This window comes from Barbatula barbatula, assembly GCF_947034865.1.
Source record: "Barbatula barbatula genome assembly, chromosome: 1".
Classification (NCBI taxonomy): Eukaryota; Metazoa; Chordata; class Actinopteri; order Cypriniformes; family Nemacheilidae; genus Barbatula; species Barbatula barbatula.
The window spans coordinates 32294188-32311521 of record NC_136766.1 but is presented as its reverse complement, the minus strand read 5'-3'; the positions used below and the strand labels follow the sequence as shown (position 1 = coordinate 32311521).

At 42.6% G+C, this 17334-nt stretch overlaps 1 protein-coding gene across 1 annotated transcript; it reads right to left on the bottom strand.

The window, feature by feature from the left end:
- Positions 1–5084: 5084 nt before the first annotated feature.
- LOC306907643 (E3 ubiquitin-protein ligase TRIM39-like) lies at positions 5085–16259 on the bottom strand. Its single transcript, XM_079479910.1, has 8 exons — positions 16134–16259; positions 15872–15941; positions 12229–12782; positions 12046–12141; positions 11745–11978; positions 7227–7365; positions 7037–7063; positions 5085–6923 (listed from the first exon to the last, which is right to left on the bottom strand). The coding sequence occupies exons 2-8, from the start codon at positions 15924–15926 to the stop codon at positions 6376–6378; spliced, it is 1653 nt and encodes a 550-aa protein (XP_079336036.1). The 5' UTR covers positions 15927–15941; positions 16134–16259; the 3' UTR covers positions 5085–6375.
- Between the last annotated feature and the right edge of the window lie 1075 nt (positions 16260–17334).

Below are 17334 nucleotides of genomic sequence, written 5' to 3'. Positions count from 1 at the left end.
GAGCCTTGGCTCGGAGACAGGGTAAAGCAGGGAAACCCTGAAAGCGGCGAAGGCCAAGCTAGAAGGTGGCCTAGACCGGTTATCGTCCCAAAGTAATTAAGTGCTGGCGTGGCTATAGCCATGGCTCAGCGACCTAATTCAAGCAGAAAGGACCCGGGCCTGAAGGGCCGGAACGTCCAGATTGTAAAATCTTGTAAAAGTGGACGGCGAAGCCCAGCAGGCCGCCGCACAGATATCTTTTATAGAGACACCGCTATACCATGCCCAGGAAGAGGCAACGCCTCTAGTGGAATGGGCTCTAACTCTCGTGGGACATTGAAGGCCCAAGGAAGAGTAAGCCAGCGATATAGCCTCAACTATCCACTTCGATAGTCTATGTTTCGAGACCGAGGACCCTTTGGTGCGGTCGCCGAAGCACACAAAGAGCTGTTCCGACCGTCTGAATAGGGCGGAGCGCTCAATGTATATTTTTAATGCTCTGACTGGGCAGAGCAGACTAAGCTCTGGGTCCCGCTCGGAGGAGGGGAGAGCAGAGAGCGAAATGACCTGTGCTCTGAACGGAGTAGAGAGCACCTTAGGTACATAGCCATGCCTTGGTTTGAGGACGACTCTGGCGTCGTTCGGCCCAAATTCCAGACAGGATGGGCTCACAGAGAGAGCCTGTAGGTCCCCCACACGCTTCACCGATGCTAAAGCGAGAAGCAGAGCGGTCTTGAGCGTTAATGAACGGAGGTCCGTAGATAGCAGAGGCTCAAAGGGAGGACCCTTTAGAGCCCTCAGGACCGTGGGCAGATCCCAAGTGGGAACTGTAAGAGGGCAAGGGGGGTGTAGCCGCCTGGAGCCCTTCAGGAAACGAACGATAAGATCGTTCTTGCCCACTCCTTGTCCTCCGATGAGGGCATGTGAGGCTGAAATAGCTGCCACATAGACTTTGAGTGTGGAAGGGGCACGGCCGTTATCCAACAACTCTTGTAAGAATGACAGTATCAGCGATATGTCACAGGACACTGGGTCAGCGCCACGTGTTGCACACCAGGAGGCGAAGACAGACCATTTGAGGGCGTAGAGACGTCTAGTGGACGGGGCTCTAGCCTGTGATATGGTGTTCAGTACGCTCTCTGGGAGGTCCGTAGGCTCCCGTCGAGAGGCCAAAGGTGCAGAGCCCACAGCTCTGGCTGGGGTGCCATATCGTGTTCCCTGCCTGAGAGAGGAGGTCCCGCCTCAGGGGAATGGGCCACGGGGCTGCTACTAGCAGCTGGGAGAGATCCGCGACCCAAGGCTGGTTCGTCCACAGAGGGGCTACCAATAGCACTCGGTGCGCTTGATCCCTGATTCTCCTGATCGTCTGCTGCAAGAGCGCGATCGGGGGAAAAGCATAGAGGAGCCGGTTGGGCCAAGCGTGGGCCAAGGCGTCCTTGCCCTTCGAGAAGTACGTCGGGCAATGAGTATTGTCTTCTGAGGCAAAAAGGTCGACTTCCGCCTTGCCGAAGATTTGCCAGATTCGCTGAACCGACATGGGGTGGAGCGTCCATTCGTCCGAAGGAACATTGCTCCGAGATAGCATATCTGCTCCCCGGTTCAGTTTGCCTGGAAGATGAGTTGCCCTCAGTGAGCACAGATTGGACTGGGCCCATTCCAAGAGGTGAGATACTAGGGAAAAAAGGCGTCTTGAGGAGAGGCCTCCCTGATGATTTATGTAAGATACCACCGTCATGCTGTCTGATCGGACTAAGACGTGACGATCTTTTAGCACCGGTAGGAAGTAGCGGAGAGCCAACCATACTGCCTGCATCTCCAGGTAGTTGATATGGAGGCTTCTTTCCTGGTTCGACCAAAGGCCGAAGGCCGGTTCGCCATCGCACAGAGCCCCCCAACCCGTGTTGGAGGCGTCTGTCGTGACCACTTTCCGGCTGGATGTGGAGCCCATGGGCATACCCTGCTCTAGCCAAAGGGGATCTTTCCACGAGGCTAGGGTGGTTACGCAGGCTTGATTCACCAGAACACGCAGTCGTCCAAGACGCCAAGCGTGTGGAGGAACTCTGGGCTTCAGCCAGTACTGGAGGGGGCGCATCCGGAGGATGCCCAGGCTCAGTACCTGAGATGCAGAGGCCATAAGGCCTAGCATTTTCTGAAAAACCCTGAGGGGGCGTGAAACCCCGGGTGTGAATGAGGCCGCAAGCCGTCGAATGACCAGAGCTCGTTCTGGCGATATTCTGGCGGTCATGCGTTTTGAGTCGAAGACTGTTCCCAGGAACAAAATACGTTGGCTGGGTGACAGTGCGCTCTTTACAAGATTGATCCTGAGTCCCAGGCACTACAGGTGGCTGAGGAGGAGGGATCTGTGGGACCTTAGCTTGTCCTCCGACTGGGCTAGAACAAGCCAGTCGTCGAGGTAATTCAGAATGCGGATTCCCTTCTGTCTGAGAGGGGAAAGAGCCGCATCCATGCACTTCGTGAAAGTGCGGGGAGCTAGAGAGAGTCCGAATGGAAGGACCGTGTATTGATAAGCAATTCCCTTGTAGGCGAATCTCAAGAATCGCCTGTGACGAGGGGCTATCTGAATGTGGAAGTAAGCATCTTCCAGGTCCAGAGAGAAGAACCAGTCCTCTGGGCGAATTTGCGAGAGGATCTGCTTCATCGTGAGCATTCTGAAGCGCCGTTTCATAAGGGCGCGATTCAGATGTCTGAGATCGAGGATGGGGCGGAAGCCGCCGTCCTTCTTTGGTACGAGAAAGTACCGGCTGTAGAAGCCTGACTCGATTTGATCTGGGGGAACCATTTCTATGGCTCTTTTTCCCAGTAAATTCCTCAACTCCGTGCGCAGAACGTGAGAATTTGAGTCCTGCACTCGGGTGGGGACGACCCCGCGGAAGCGCGGGGGTCGACGAGCAAACTGGAGTGAATATCCACGGGATATTATTTCCAGAACCCAATCTGACACCCCAGGGATGGCCCTCCAGGCCTTGGCCCGGGCGGCAAGGGTTTGGGTGCAAAGAGGAGGTACGCCGCCTTTTGGGGGCTTGACTCCCAAGGATAATGGAAGAGGAAGCTTGCTCTTTTTTTGACAATGTTTGTGTTTTATAAAACATTTTGCAGAATGTGGTGTGGGCGTTAAAAAAGGCCCCACACTTACAACATTGCACATTATCAACACATTTTTGCCGGCACCCGGAACTGAACGGGGTGACCTGGCAGACATGAGAGCAGTCTTTGAAGGAGGGCCGGCTGGAGCGGGCCCTGTAGCCTTCCTCTTCCTTGCATCGGGCTCAGGACGGGGCAGAAAGTGCCTCATGGCCTGCGAAGACTTCCGCGCTGCCGTGAAGCGTTCTGCGAAACCCTCCACCGCCGGTCCGAAGAGGCCGGTCGTGGAAATAGGAGCATCCAGGAAGGGGACCTTATCCGCATCCTTGATCTCAGTCAGCGTCAGCCATAGATGACGCTCGAGCACCACTAAACTGGCCAAGGATCTGCCTATCGCCTGGGCCGTGGCCTTGGTGGCGCGTAGAGCAAGATCCGTCGCGCTCCGTAGCTCTCTGAAGAGCGCAGGGTCAGGGTCGGACTCATCCATGCCTTGGAGGAGCTTCGCCTGGTAGACCTGGAGCACTGCCATGGAGTGAAGCGCTGAAGCCGCCTGGCCTGTGGACGAGTATGCGCGTCCAGCGAGGGCCGAGGTGGTTCTGCACGGCTTTGAAGGATGAGACGCTTTAGCCCTCCATCCGATGGCCGCCAGTGGACGCTGATCTGTTCGGGTGAAACAGACCGGGGAAACATCTCTCTGCGGGGAAGGCGAGGCACGGCGAGCCGGCGTGAGCTCGCGCTTCCCAGAGCGCTTTGCTCCTCTACCCCGCTGCTTCGCTCGCACAGTGTCCTGTGCGCGCAGAGGCGGGGGGGGAGGGGCGGAGTCGCTCTCTGAAAAGAAAGCTATCCGCGAGCGCAGAGAGGAGAGACTCATACTCTCGCAGTGAGAGCATTCCGTCTCTTTGAGCGCGTCCTTTGCGTGGGAGAGACCCAGACATGAGACGCACTCCTCGTGCCCGTCAGCGGCGTGTAGGAAAACCCCACACGAGCGACAGGTACGGCGCGGCATTGTCGCGCAGTGAAAACTGCACGTGAATGCCGCAGGAAATTTGCTCTAACACTCTCTGAAAAGAAAGTGTGTGAAAATATGCTCTTTCAGCGTCGCCGGATAGCGGCAGGGAAAAGACCGTGCTGAACAGCGAGAACCGTTCGCTCGCGAAGCCGCCCACAGAATCCGCCGGAGCGAAGCCGCTGACGAACCCGCTGAAGCAAAGGCGCTGAGCAGGAGGTCGAATCCGCTGCAGGTGCTCTCTCGACGGCGAAGCAGTCAGTCTCGGGAAGCGAAGACGAGTCGTCGCTGAAGGAGAAGAGATCTGAAGACCCTACGGCGATGTGTCTGCTTATATAGCCATAAGCCCCGCCCATTTTGGCGGGTGCCATCGCCATTGGTCCGGCAGCTCCGCTAGGATTGGTTTAAAGCTCTGCTTTTTTCCAACCAATCACCGTGCAGTTTCACTGCGCTTTTGAATTGCTTCAGTCATCGGAGAAAAAGGAGTTTTCCCCATAGCGTCCTGCTACGCAGTACGAGTGAAGTATCGATAGGGAACTGAAAGATTTACTCACATCATCATACAAACCTCGTTGACAATCATCAAAAAAATTCACACGAACAGATCAACTGCAATGCATGCTGGGAGTCATAAATTAGTTATGTACTATGATGTTACCCAGCATGTATTGCAGTCAGGGCCAGATAAACACTTCACTGTACCCTGGGCAACAATATTCAAGGGCCCCATCATCACGACCCCAGGATCACCATAATCTGGCAAAATACAAAATAAATTACAGTAAATCAATATTTCAATAACTTACTGTCATCGAGTGCATTTTGATGTACAGATGTGCAAATGCTCATAGAACTACAAATACACCAAGGCCACTCACTCATCATTCTATGAAAACAAAACGCAACGGCATCAGTATAATCTGGCAAAATTGACCCACTACATAGAGAGTGAATTAAGTGTTCTCCATTTTCACAAAAAAAAATAAGCAACCACTTTCAAAGCATCCAATATTTATTTAACAACACCTACTCCACCTACTACCAACACAAATGTACAGAATTGATAGAGCCATCACAGAGGAAGTCAACAGGCAAGACACAAACAAGAATCCATTGAATCCATTTTCTAGACTCAAGTAGCATTTTGGTCCTCAGCTCATTTTAAACAGAAATCACCGTTTCCTCAGAATTCAATAGGACAATCAAGTTATAGCGCAATATAAACATTTTGAAATCTGCTGTTTGCTCGCAACAACAATAAACAAAACAATTTACAGCATTTTCATGGAGCCACCACAAGGAAAAAATTAATAAAATGCAGTATCATCTGCTCCTAAACTCTTTTGAACTTGTTTTAAAACAGAAAACAACATGTCACATCACAGTTCAACAAGACAGGCAAGGGTTAAACATTTTAGACAAGACAAAAAGAAATGCTAAATAATCTGGCAAAATACACAATTTGAATAATAAATAATGGGGAAGAGCATGTTTAAATTTGTAATGCTTGATTTCATTTGGCAAACACATCTTACACTGGCATTTAGACACGTAGTAGAGTGAGGCGTTGAGGTACAGGGGCTGCTCGCAGACTGGACGAGTGGTTCAGATGGCGGTGAGACTCGAGACCCATCACCGCTTCCCTGAACGGTCGCGCTCGCAGCAGTGATTCTTGATATCTAATTGATTCAACAAATAACTGATAGAAGTAATAGCTGTAACACTGCTTTGATCTTTCTTCATTGCCTCAACAAATACATTTTGTTATAACAAACAATAAAACTTTGATATTAAGAGTCAGGAGCCCAGCTAAAACAAACAATGTTCACAATCGTGGTGGTTTGTTGAAAAACAATGTTCAACTTTAGTTGTGGGTTCATAAGTGATATTGACTCAATGCCATTAACATTGACAATTTTAACATCGATTCAATGCTTGTTTGCTATTGGGGTTATCAGTGTTTAATATTTTGTTCTGTTGGTAGGTTTTTGGCACATGGTATGATATAACTATGTTGAAATGTTGCTTTGACCAGAAGGCATTACATTGGTACTTGCAAATGCATTGAAATACTGTTGTTTTTGTTACAAAATTGAGCATTGATCATAACTACAACCTTGGGATTTGTATAATCGTTGGGTTTAATAGTAAATATAAGTTTAATATTGGGTTATTTCTAAATCATCTAGAGAGGAGCTCACCAAAACACGTTAACTCCATTCGCTACTCACTAGCGCCCCATGATTTAGAATTTATGTAGTATTTTACAGTATATCATTTGTGTACATTTATTTGTTGTAATGAACAGGTAAAATGATCACTGGGGCTGAATTTTTACCTTTATCATTAAGACCTGGGCAGAAGAAAGGAAAGAGTTTCTCAGTGAAAGTTTGTCCAGTGAAAGAGTAGATAAGAGATCTGTTCTCAACATCATAAAAACAGACCAGACCCTCCTCATAATCCACAAACACCCCCACCTTCTGTGGACTCACTCTCAGAGACAAATAGACAGAAGGACCAGCGCAGGCTTTATAATTATTCCCATCTTTCAGAACTACAGTCCAGTGTCCATTCTGAGGATTCGCTGTGATCTTTCCCTTCCTGTTAACAGATTCTCTGGCCACTCCTAAAATCCAGTCAGTTTTTCCCTTCACCTGAACCTCAAAATAAAATCTCCGTGAAGAGAATCCCTCTTTACCCAGAACACAGACACAATAATCAAATCTCTCTGGATTATATGGGAATTCATGTCTTATGTCTCCAAGTTTCAATTGTTTTCCATCTTCAGACAGGATGAGTTTTGTTTGAGCTGTATCAGGATCCAGAGTCACATCCACTGAGAGATCAGAGAATATGAATCAATATAAAGATGTTGATGTGTTTATAATAGTAGAGGTGAGTATTTGTGTGTAAAGTATTATTGAGAACAGTGAAGATCACAGATTGTACCTGCAAACTGCTGCATCCTCCTCAACACTGTCAACACATCACAATAAACATCATAAAGGGTTTACATAAGAATCTTAAAAACGCTAACAGTTCTGCCTTGTTTTGCAATGTTTTTATTATGGTATATTATGATGATCTCTTTTTGTTCGTAGTATACTCCATATTTTAATAATAGGCCATTTTCACCAACCAGTGTGAGTGAGTTTGTCATCTAGAGTCTCCTGCAGTTGAGTCAGAGCTCTCCTCAGAGTCTCCACACTCACACCAGTCTTCATACTGATCTCAGACCAGTTCTTGGTGTGTGGAGGTCTGTACAGGGATGAGTCAACCTACAGCAGGAGAGAGAAGAAATCACTCAGCACAAGGAGAGAGAGAGAGAGAGAGACAGAGAGAGAGAGAGAGAGAGTGAGAATTTATATGGAATTCCGAAAAGAATTCTTAATTGACAATTAATTACAGTCAACAAGAAACAATATTTAAATTCAATAATGACATCACAAAGGAAAAAAACAATAAGCCTTTATAAACTGCACACAAAGCACCATAACCATATCAATTCAATCAAAAAATCATTTACATTTTCATTTATTAGACACTTTTTATTCAAAGCGACTTACAAGTAGTTTTTTTACAGTGGCACATTACTGCAGAGCAATCAGGAGTATGGGGCACTCTAGTCATGAAGTGCTGGCACTGGGATTTGAACCTGCAACCTTCTGATCACAAGCCCAACGCTCTAACCACTTTATGACCACCATGTACTCATCCTCTGATGGCTACTTCCAGCAGGATAATGCACCATGTCACAAAGCTCGAATCATTTCAAATCGGTTTCTTGAACATGACAATGAGTTCACTGTACTAAAATAGCCCCCACAGTCACCATAAACATGCAACACAGCATAAACATAAACTAGTATCTATTATGTTAAGGATATCTTTGGTCCACAAAACCACTAGTAGCTGATAAAAGAAGTACTAGTATCTAATGAGTAAGTACTAGTATCTAATAAATAAGCACTAGTATCTAAATGTAGGTACTAGTTTCTAATTAATAAGCACTAGTATCTACTGGAATAGTTACTAGTAACTAAGCAATAAGTACTAGCAGCCTATAAATGACTGACTGACAGGGGCCCCAACAAATAGGTAAAAACAATGAAACATTTTTACACTATATAAAACATCCGGGAGACCGTAGCCCCAAACATTGTGACAGGGCATTCACATCATCAAAGTAATTTCCAACAACCTCCAATAGTTGTCTTAAGGTGATAATTTTTCCTGTTATTAATATTTTCATCATTCCAGGCATAGCTTAGTCCTTACAGTTCTTACTAATGACCATGCTTTTAGAACACTACGGTAATATAATGGCAGGCCTTTTATGTCTCCAGCTTCACAGTTACTCCAAAAAAGACTTTTGTTCAACCCCAAACCTCCTACTTTTTCCAAAATAAAATGTATTCCTGCTTTCCATACATTACTTTGAGCATACAGCATTTTCTTAACAAACTGTAATCTAAACGCTGTTTTACGGCTTTCTAGATGCAGAAGACCTTGTCCACCATCATCCCTTGTTAGAAATAACACACATTGTGGTACCCAATGCATCTTCTTATTCCAAAATAAATTAACCATTAAAGCCTGGATTCCTGACAGAAGACCTGCAGGGGGCTCAAGTACTGCTACACAGTGCCATAATGTTGCTGCTACTAAATTATTAATAATTAAGAATCGTCCTCTATATGACATTTGTGGGAATAACCACCTAATTTTTTTAAGTTTCCCTTCAACCATCTCCATAACACCATCCAAATTTTTTATCATAGTTGGATCATCACCCAAATGGACTCCCAAATATTTAACACCACCTATAACCCATGACATTCCACCTGGCAAATTTGGTTTTCCTTGAGTCAACCCACCTACTTCCAATGCAGTGCATTTAGTGCAGTTTACTTTTGCTGAAGATACTTTACCATACCTCTCTACCTCCCCTTTATTTTTTCTACATCACTACTTCCTTTAACAGCTATCATTACATCAACCGCATAGGCTGATAAACAAAAACTCTGTTCACTTGTAACGGTCACCAGCTGGAGTGCCCTTGAAAACCACCAGAGGGCACTCCACTTCAAACTTATCATTCAGTCACAAAACTACATCTCCCATAACGCACTTCCCGGACTCATCATCTCTGATTACATTCACCTGTATCTCATCACCCTGTTAATCTCACTCTATATATACCATGTGCACTTATTCACACACTGCGAAGTCTTGTTAGCCTGTCTACATTTCTGAGCGGTTCCTGTATTTATTCTTCCGTGTATTACCTTGGACTTTTGATATTGATTATGATTCTCTGCTGCCTGCCCTGACCTCTGCTTGTGACCGTTGACGATTCTGGATATTCCCTAACATACCATACGCTGTTGTTGATCACTGCCTGTTTGACCATTCTCATAATAAATACTGCATTTGGATCCGTACGTCTCTGACTCATCGTGACATCACTACACTCATTCTAAAATATCTCTTAAATTACATAGAAACGGCTCAATTCCTATTGAATACAACATGTGACATTGCACACCCTTGCCTAATTCCCCTTTTAACTTTTAAAGGGAAACTCGAGCCACCATTGACCTTAACTACACTTTCAATGTCAACATACAATACTTTAACCATTTCAATAACAATTGTAGGAATTCCAAAAAAAACAAGCGCATCCCATAAGTATTGGTGTTCAATTTGGCCAAAGGCCTTTTCTTGGTCTAGCGAAATCATACCAAATTTCTTGCCTGTAATTTTTGCTATCCAAGAAAATCTCTAATTAACCAAATGTTTTCTTTGATTGATCTGCCCAGTACACAGTATGACTGATCCGCATGTATGATTTGCTCCATCACTATTCTCAACCTGTTGGCCAAAGTCTTTGATAAAATCTTAAAAATCAACACAAAGCAAGGATATGGGCCTCCAGTTTTTGATTTCTTACAGGTCTCCTTTCTTGGGTAAGAGGGTAAAACTGCCCTCCTACAGCTCGAGGGCAGCTGTCCTCTGGCAATGCTGTCACAAAAAAATTCCAACAAGTCATTGCCCAACGACTCCCAGAAAGCTTTACAGAAATCAACCGTTAGACCATGCTCATTAAAGCTATACGCAATTCTCCCAAAGTTAGTTGGCTCACCAACTTTCCTTTTACCTCATCCTGCACTTGAGGTAGGCCTCCGAGAAAATCTTGTACCATCTCTTGGTCCTTGTTGTACTCACACTTGAACAAGTCCTTATAAAAGTCAGCAGTCCTCCTGCACATATCAACCGTTTCCGTGAGCTCTTGCCCATTGGCTGACCGGAGACAATGAATAATTCTACTTTGGCCATTTTTCTTTTCCAAGCTGAAGAAAAACTTGGAAGGAGCATCCATTTCAGAAGAATTCTGAAATCAAGACCTGATCAATGCCCCCTGTGCTTAACTACAGAGCAGATCTCATAATTCCGCTCTTTTTCCAATAAGATAATTCACTTATTCACTTAAATTTTGAAGTTCCTTAGGAAATTTCAATTTGTATAGACATATTCTGGGTGACATTGAAATTGTATTGTACACTTATCCAGTCTTGCCCTTGAAACTACCCTCTTCCTTATTTGTACCCATGCGTATTGTTTAACTTTACTGTTCAAGTTTCCACTAAATGCACACATCCACTAAATCATTAGTTTCAATAAAATGATTCAACAACAACCTGGAAGCTGTATGAGGCTCTAGATGGTTACTTAATAAGATCTCAATATCCATCACAATACAATTAAAGTCCCCTGCAATCAGGAGATAATGGTCAGGATCACATTTTTGCACATTGTTTAACAAAGCTTCTAAAAACAGCAATCAAAAAGTTGCCATAACTGGAGCGAACACGTTTATTAAAACAAATTTGCATTAAACTTTTAACAATCTTCCTTCCACAATTTCTTCCACCTCATATGAAATTAGCAAACAATTTTTTGCAAAGAACACTCCTACACCAGTACTTGTACTGTTTTTGTGACTAAGAATAGCCATACCCTCCCATTCTCTTCTCCAATTCTCTTCTCTTTCAGAGACACCATAGTGTCTGAGGGATCAATTTCACAAGAACTGACAACAAAAACATCAGGAGATGAGTCACTAGAAGCGTCCTCCGAACTATTACCTTCCCCATCTTTTATTGGCTCTTGGTGATTCCTTAATTATTTCTTTGACCCCCCTTGCTTTCCGTCTGGATTTCCTTTTCACCACAGAGATTTTAAAAACTAATTCTTGCTCCTCCATCATTGTACTCTCCTCATCTCTTATAGCTTCAATCCCATCTTTTATCATTCCCCCATCCAGTGCCTTTGGATCAATCTCATTTCCCTTTTCCTTACCCTCAGTACTTTCTTCTTTATCAATTTTTGCACTTTCACCAGACACTTGTGCACCTAAAATTGGCTCTGCTTCTTTTCCAGCCTAAATCACATTTTGTTTATTTACATTCCTTTGGGGAGCATTGTCTTGCTCTGGACAAAACCAAACTTGATGTCCTCTCACCAAACACTCTCAGACACCCGCTCGCTCACTCACCCGCACCAGTCGCGCATGCGCACACAGAGAGAGAGATAGAGAGAGAGAGAGAGAGAGTGAGAGAGAGAGAGAGAGAGAGACACAGAGAGAGAGACTGACCTGTAGGAGGTGGAGATGATGGTCAGTGTGTGAGAGCTGCTCCAGCTCACTGTCTCTCCTCTTCAGCTCAGTGATCTCCTGCTCCAGATCTTTCATGAGATCTTCATCCTGTTTCTCTGCTGCTTTCTGCTGCTCGTCCATCATCTCCAGCAGCTCAGTCTGACATCTCTCAATGGATCTGATCAGAGCGCTGAAGACCTCAACACTAGCTGCTTTCTCCTCATCTGTGCTTCTCTGAAACAATCATGTTTTCATTCATCATCTTTATTTAAAAGACAAACACTTCTTCTCTTCAACTTACTTTTCTGAGTTGTGCTGAGTGTTCGATGTCTTGAATCTTCTTGATTCTCTCCTGGATCATCTGCTGAACGTCTGTCTGTGTCTTCTTCAGTTGAGTCTATAGGCAGACAGCAACACACAGACACATTTTATCACAGGTAGACAGGTTATTAAATCATGTTTTAATTTTGTTATTGATTTAAACCTTCTTCTCTTTACTCATCTCCTCTAGAGGAACAGTGTTGTGAGTCTTGTGGTCTCCATCAGTACAAAACACACACACACATGTCTGATCATCTCTACAGAAGAACTCCAGAGGTCTCTCGTGTTTCTGACATATATAGTCCTTTATATTCTCCACAGGATCCATCAGTTTGTGTTTCTTTAAGTTTGGGACTCTATGATGAGGCTCCAGATGAGTTTCACAGTAAGAGTTCTGACACATCAGGCAGGACTTCAGAGCTTTCATCTTTCTCTCATCACAGATGTCACAGAGAACTTCAGATCTTCTCACAATGAACTTTTCTTTGTAGTGCAGCACAACCTGTCTGAGTGTTGTGTTGATCTTGAGGTCTGGTCTTTTACTGAATGTTTCTTTACACATTGGACACGAGTAGATGTGACTGTTGTCCCAGCACTGTTTCAGACAGCTCCTGCAGAAGTTGTGTCCACATGGAGTGCTGACTGGATCACTGAACACCTCCAGACACACAGAACACTGAAGCTCCTCCGTCAGAGAAACACTGGACGATGACAGAGCTGAGAAATAGACAGAAATCATGAATGTTTATTGCTGAGATTTTTAATGTTTCTATCCAGCTAACAAAAGTTTGTTATAAGAATGGTTCTTAGAGGATTTTCATATTTTTTTAACAGTTTTAAAAACATTAAAAATGTTCAGGTTTATTAAGTTTTAATGTTCCCAGCTAACAAAAGTCACCGTCATGGTGATTCTTTTTTCGTTGATGTTGTTGTATCATATATGTGTTCTTTTACACAAAGAAACATTTGAAAATGGGTCTCGAAATCTGAATCATTATCGTTTCCATGTAAACTCTGAAGGCGAGTTGACGTTCAGGCTGTAAGCATGTGCGAGTATTCCCCAAATAAAAATTGCAGCCTCCATGCTACATGTTTGTGCCACGTAACAAACTTATAATTTCTCAAGCAAAAAGTAGATTTACTGCACCAAAACAACCAGCGGAGACATGGTATTTATATGCACACTACTATGAACACATATGTGCCAACAAAGTGTACTAAAAGCGCTTTTAGATTTAAACAGGGCATGCGTATATGTGCAGCAGGCACATAGTGTTTCTTAAGAGCACAATATCCACTGCCCTAGCATACATTTTTTTACATTTATACATTTGGCAGACACTTTTATCCAAAGCGACTTATATTATATTACACATTTGTTTCTATGTATGTGCTATCCCTGGGATCAAACCATGGCCTTGGCATTGCTTGCGCACGTTCTCTAACCTCTGAGCCACAGGAAAGTATCGTTTTTTTGGTTATCCAAGATCCCCAAGAATACAATTTGCATGATGGTGAGCTAATCTCGAAATTGCAACCATTTTAGTCGCATATGCTCCTTATATTTAACCCGTGAGACCACAAAATATACAGACCTGCTCACATTTTTTGGTACCCCTCCACAAAAAATGAAGAATGCACAATTTTCTCTGTAGTTACTTGACAAAAGTATTTTGCATCCACCATTGTTTATTCCATATTTAATAGAAATCTGACTTTGCTATTGATTTTTATTCAACATAATATTGTAAATAATAAAACAAATGAAAATGTCATGGACAAAAATGATGGGACCCCCAATCTGATAGTTTGTTGCACAACCTTTACAGGCAATCACAGCAAGCCAACATTTCTATAGTTCCCAATGAGACTTCTGCACCTGTTAATAGGTAGTTTGGGCTACTCTTCCTGAATAAACTATTCCAGCTGTCTCAGGTTTGATGGGTGCCTTTTCCAGACTGCAAGTTTCAGCTCTTTCCATAGATGTTCGATAGGATTCAGATCAGGACTCATAGAAGCCCACTGCAGAATAGTCCAATGTTTTGTTCTTATCCGTTCTTGGGTGATTTTAGCTGTGTGTTTTGGGTCATTATCCTGTTAGAGGACCCATGACCTGCGACTGAGACAGAGCTTTCTGGATATCTTGAGATTTCATTGTGCCCTGCACAGATTCAAGGCACCCTGTGCCAGATGCAGCAAAGCAACACCAAAACATAACCGAGCCTCCTCCATGTTTCACTGTAGTAATGGTGTTCACTTCTTTGAAAGCCTGATTTTTTCATCCGAGAACATAGAGCTGATGTGACTTGCCAAATAGTAGGATTGTCCCAGTAGGATTGTGGTCAATATGAATTTGAGCAAATTAAATTTTTTTATGTTTTGCTTGCTCAAAAAGTAACGGATGGTGTGATCAGAAACCGACTTACCTTCACCTTGGAGTTCAGCTTGTATCTGTTTGAACAGTTATCCTTGATTCTTTTACTACCAGTCACACTATCCTTCCACTATGTTCAATCTGGGATGGATTTCCTCTTGCTGCTACGCCCAGGCAGGTTGGCTACAATTCCATGGACCTTAAACTTTTTAATAATATTTGCAACTGTTGTCAAAAGAACATCAAACTGCTTGGAGATTTTAACTTGCTTGTCTATAATTTTTTTCTGAGCTCCTCAGACAACTCAATCCTTTGCTTTCTCTGGTCCATGTTTAGTGTGGGGCTCACAATGATATCAAACGGCATATGTGACTACTTTTGACTACTTTTCTCCATTTAAATCGCCTCTGAATGACTGATAACAATATTGGATACTCATGTATTATTAATTGAAGAAACAAATTAGTTTGTAATATCACTATAATCCAATGATGTATTATCTTTTCTAAGGGGCACCAACAAATGTGTCCAGGCCATTTTAGAATATCTTCGCAGAATAGGCAATAATTCATCTCTTTCCACAGTTTCTTTGCTTTATTCTATGACATACCAAAGGCATGCAAGTATAAATGATAAAATAGCTTTTAATTTCATCACTCTTCAGGAGTATTGAAGCATTATTTCAATGAGATGTAAGGGTACCAACACATTTGAACAAGTCTGTATTTGGGAGCATTTGTCTCTGTATATTCCAGCTGTTTCCCTGAAGGCTATGAGGGTTGATAGTGTGATCTGATCGCCACCTCTGCTAACATGAGCACTATGCAAAGCATGTAAAGAAAACAACCACAGATCTTTGTGACAAAACATTTTGTGTTTACATATTGTTTATTACTGCATTGTATTACTTAAAAATAGAAGTTTAATATGAATGTTGATTTTATAATGCCTACATTTTTTGCATTTTGTATTTTTTAGAGTGAATAAGAGACTATTTTCCCAATATATCTAATCATTGAGGGTTTCTTTAAAAAGGACTAAAAATCTTGTCTCGTTCTCTTGAATTCAGTCTCCTGCCTCATAAGTGTGTCGTCACATCCCTAGCACAAAATTAGATAAATAAGATGTACTGCAAGATAATAACAATTTCAATAACTTCCAAACACCACCATTTCATTAGATTTCTACATTGCCATAACAAATATACTTTATAAACCTACAGTTATAGCATGCCTAAGAATCCACCATACTCATTCAAGAATTACGAGTCCAACTAAAGGAAACATTGATCACCATGATGGACATTTTGGATGTTTTCCAAAACATGAAAAACCTCCAAGAGAAAGATATTTGGAAAAATGCTTATAACCAGACAGACACATTAAATAGTGTGACATTGGCATTTATTCACTTTGGGTAATTTCAAATTTACCTGAAGGTTCATCTCTCCTGGCACGTTTTGGTGATGTTGGTAAAGATTCTGCCATTGCACGTCTTTAAAACTTTAAAGTAAACAGTTACAACACAAATCTCATTACTAACTTTTCATATCTGTAGTTATGACACAATTCCAACACACACACAAGTTACAGTGAACGTTTTACTGAAAATGAACCTGGTAACTTACAGGATAGATTAAAATTTAATTTAATTTAAATGTTTATATATATAAACATATATTTGCACCATGTTACCTGTAAATGGGTACTAGCTGTCATCACGTATTTGTTTAAAAGTTTCAAATATATTGTTTTGAAGAGATCGTTGAAACGCTTCCAGTTAATATTAGTTTCATTTTCACGGAAAGCCGACGTGTGCTCACCTTTTGGACGTCATTGTCCCTCCCACTTTTCCTTTTGCAGAGCGACGTGCATCATTAGAGAAAGATTATGGCAAGCCATTTTGTCATTTAATCCTTGACGTTTACTAGTATCTATTTATAGGCTACTAGTACTTATTGTTTAGTTACTAGTAACTATTCCGTTAGATACTTGTACTATTCATTAGATACTAGTACCTAAATATTAGATACTAGTGCTTATTTATTAGATACTAGTACTTATTCATTAGATACTAGTACTTATTCAGTAGATACTACAGAGAACTTTTCAACATGGTCACTTCAGCAGCCCACAGCTTAGGGCCATTCATTCGTGTTTAGTGAATTTAAGAGGAATCGATGGCACGTTTCCCGTTGAAACAATGGACAATCTTTTTAGTAGTCTGACAGATCTCAGAGCTGTTATTAGACAGTCTGTGCAGGAGGTGAGGGAAGAAGCTAACACTGTCCCTCAAATTCGCTCAGGTATGTAGCCTACGGCAGTGTAATTTCTTTATTATTTATTTATTTGACATGCATCGTTTTCTTGTGGATTTTACTTTAAAACATTTAAAAATCTTTTTTTACATTTAACGTTACAGCTATTAAACGGGCCTCGTGCAAATTGCGGATCTTGTTTTTTGCACTTATGTATTTGTACAGAACATTTTTTGCACTTCCTGCTGCTGACCAACTTTATGGAGATGCAGATTTCATTTTCCAACAGGACTTTGTACCTGCACACACACCTGAGCAGTGCCACAGACTGATCGACTCCATGGCACGCCGCATTGCTGCAGTAATTCAAGCAAAAGGAGCCCCAACTGAGTATTGAATGCTGTACATGCTCATACTTTTAATGTTCATACTTTCAGTTGGCCAAGATTTCTAAAAATCCTTTCTTTGTATTGGTCTTAAGTAATATTATATTTTTCTCAGATACTGAATTTGGGATTTTCCTTAGTTGTCAGTTATAATCATCAAAATTAAAAGAAATAAACATTTGAAATATATCAGTCTGTGTGTAATGAATGAATAGAATATCCAAGTTTCACTTTTTGAATGGAATTAGTGAA

Bases quoted from the DNA above. Each gene is read 5' to 3' on its own strand.
- LOC306907643 (XM_079479910.1), bottom strand. From the start codon at position 15,926: ATGGCAGAATCTTTACCAACATCACCAAAACGTGCCAGGAGAGATGAA. The intron at 11,979-12,045 runs GTAAGTTGAAGA...TGATTGTTTCAG, and splicing joins ACTCAGCACAACTCAGAAAA to AGAAGCACAGATGAGGAGAA. The intron at 7,366-11,744 runs GTCAGTCTCTCT...CTCCTGCTGTAG, and splicing joins ATCATCTCCACCTCCTACAG to GTTGACTCATCCCTGTACAG.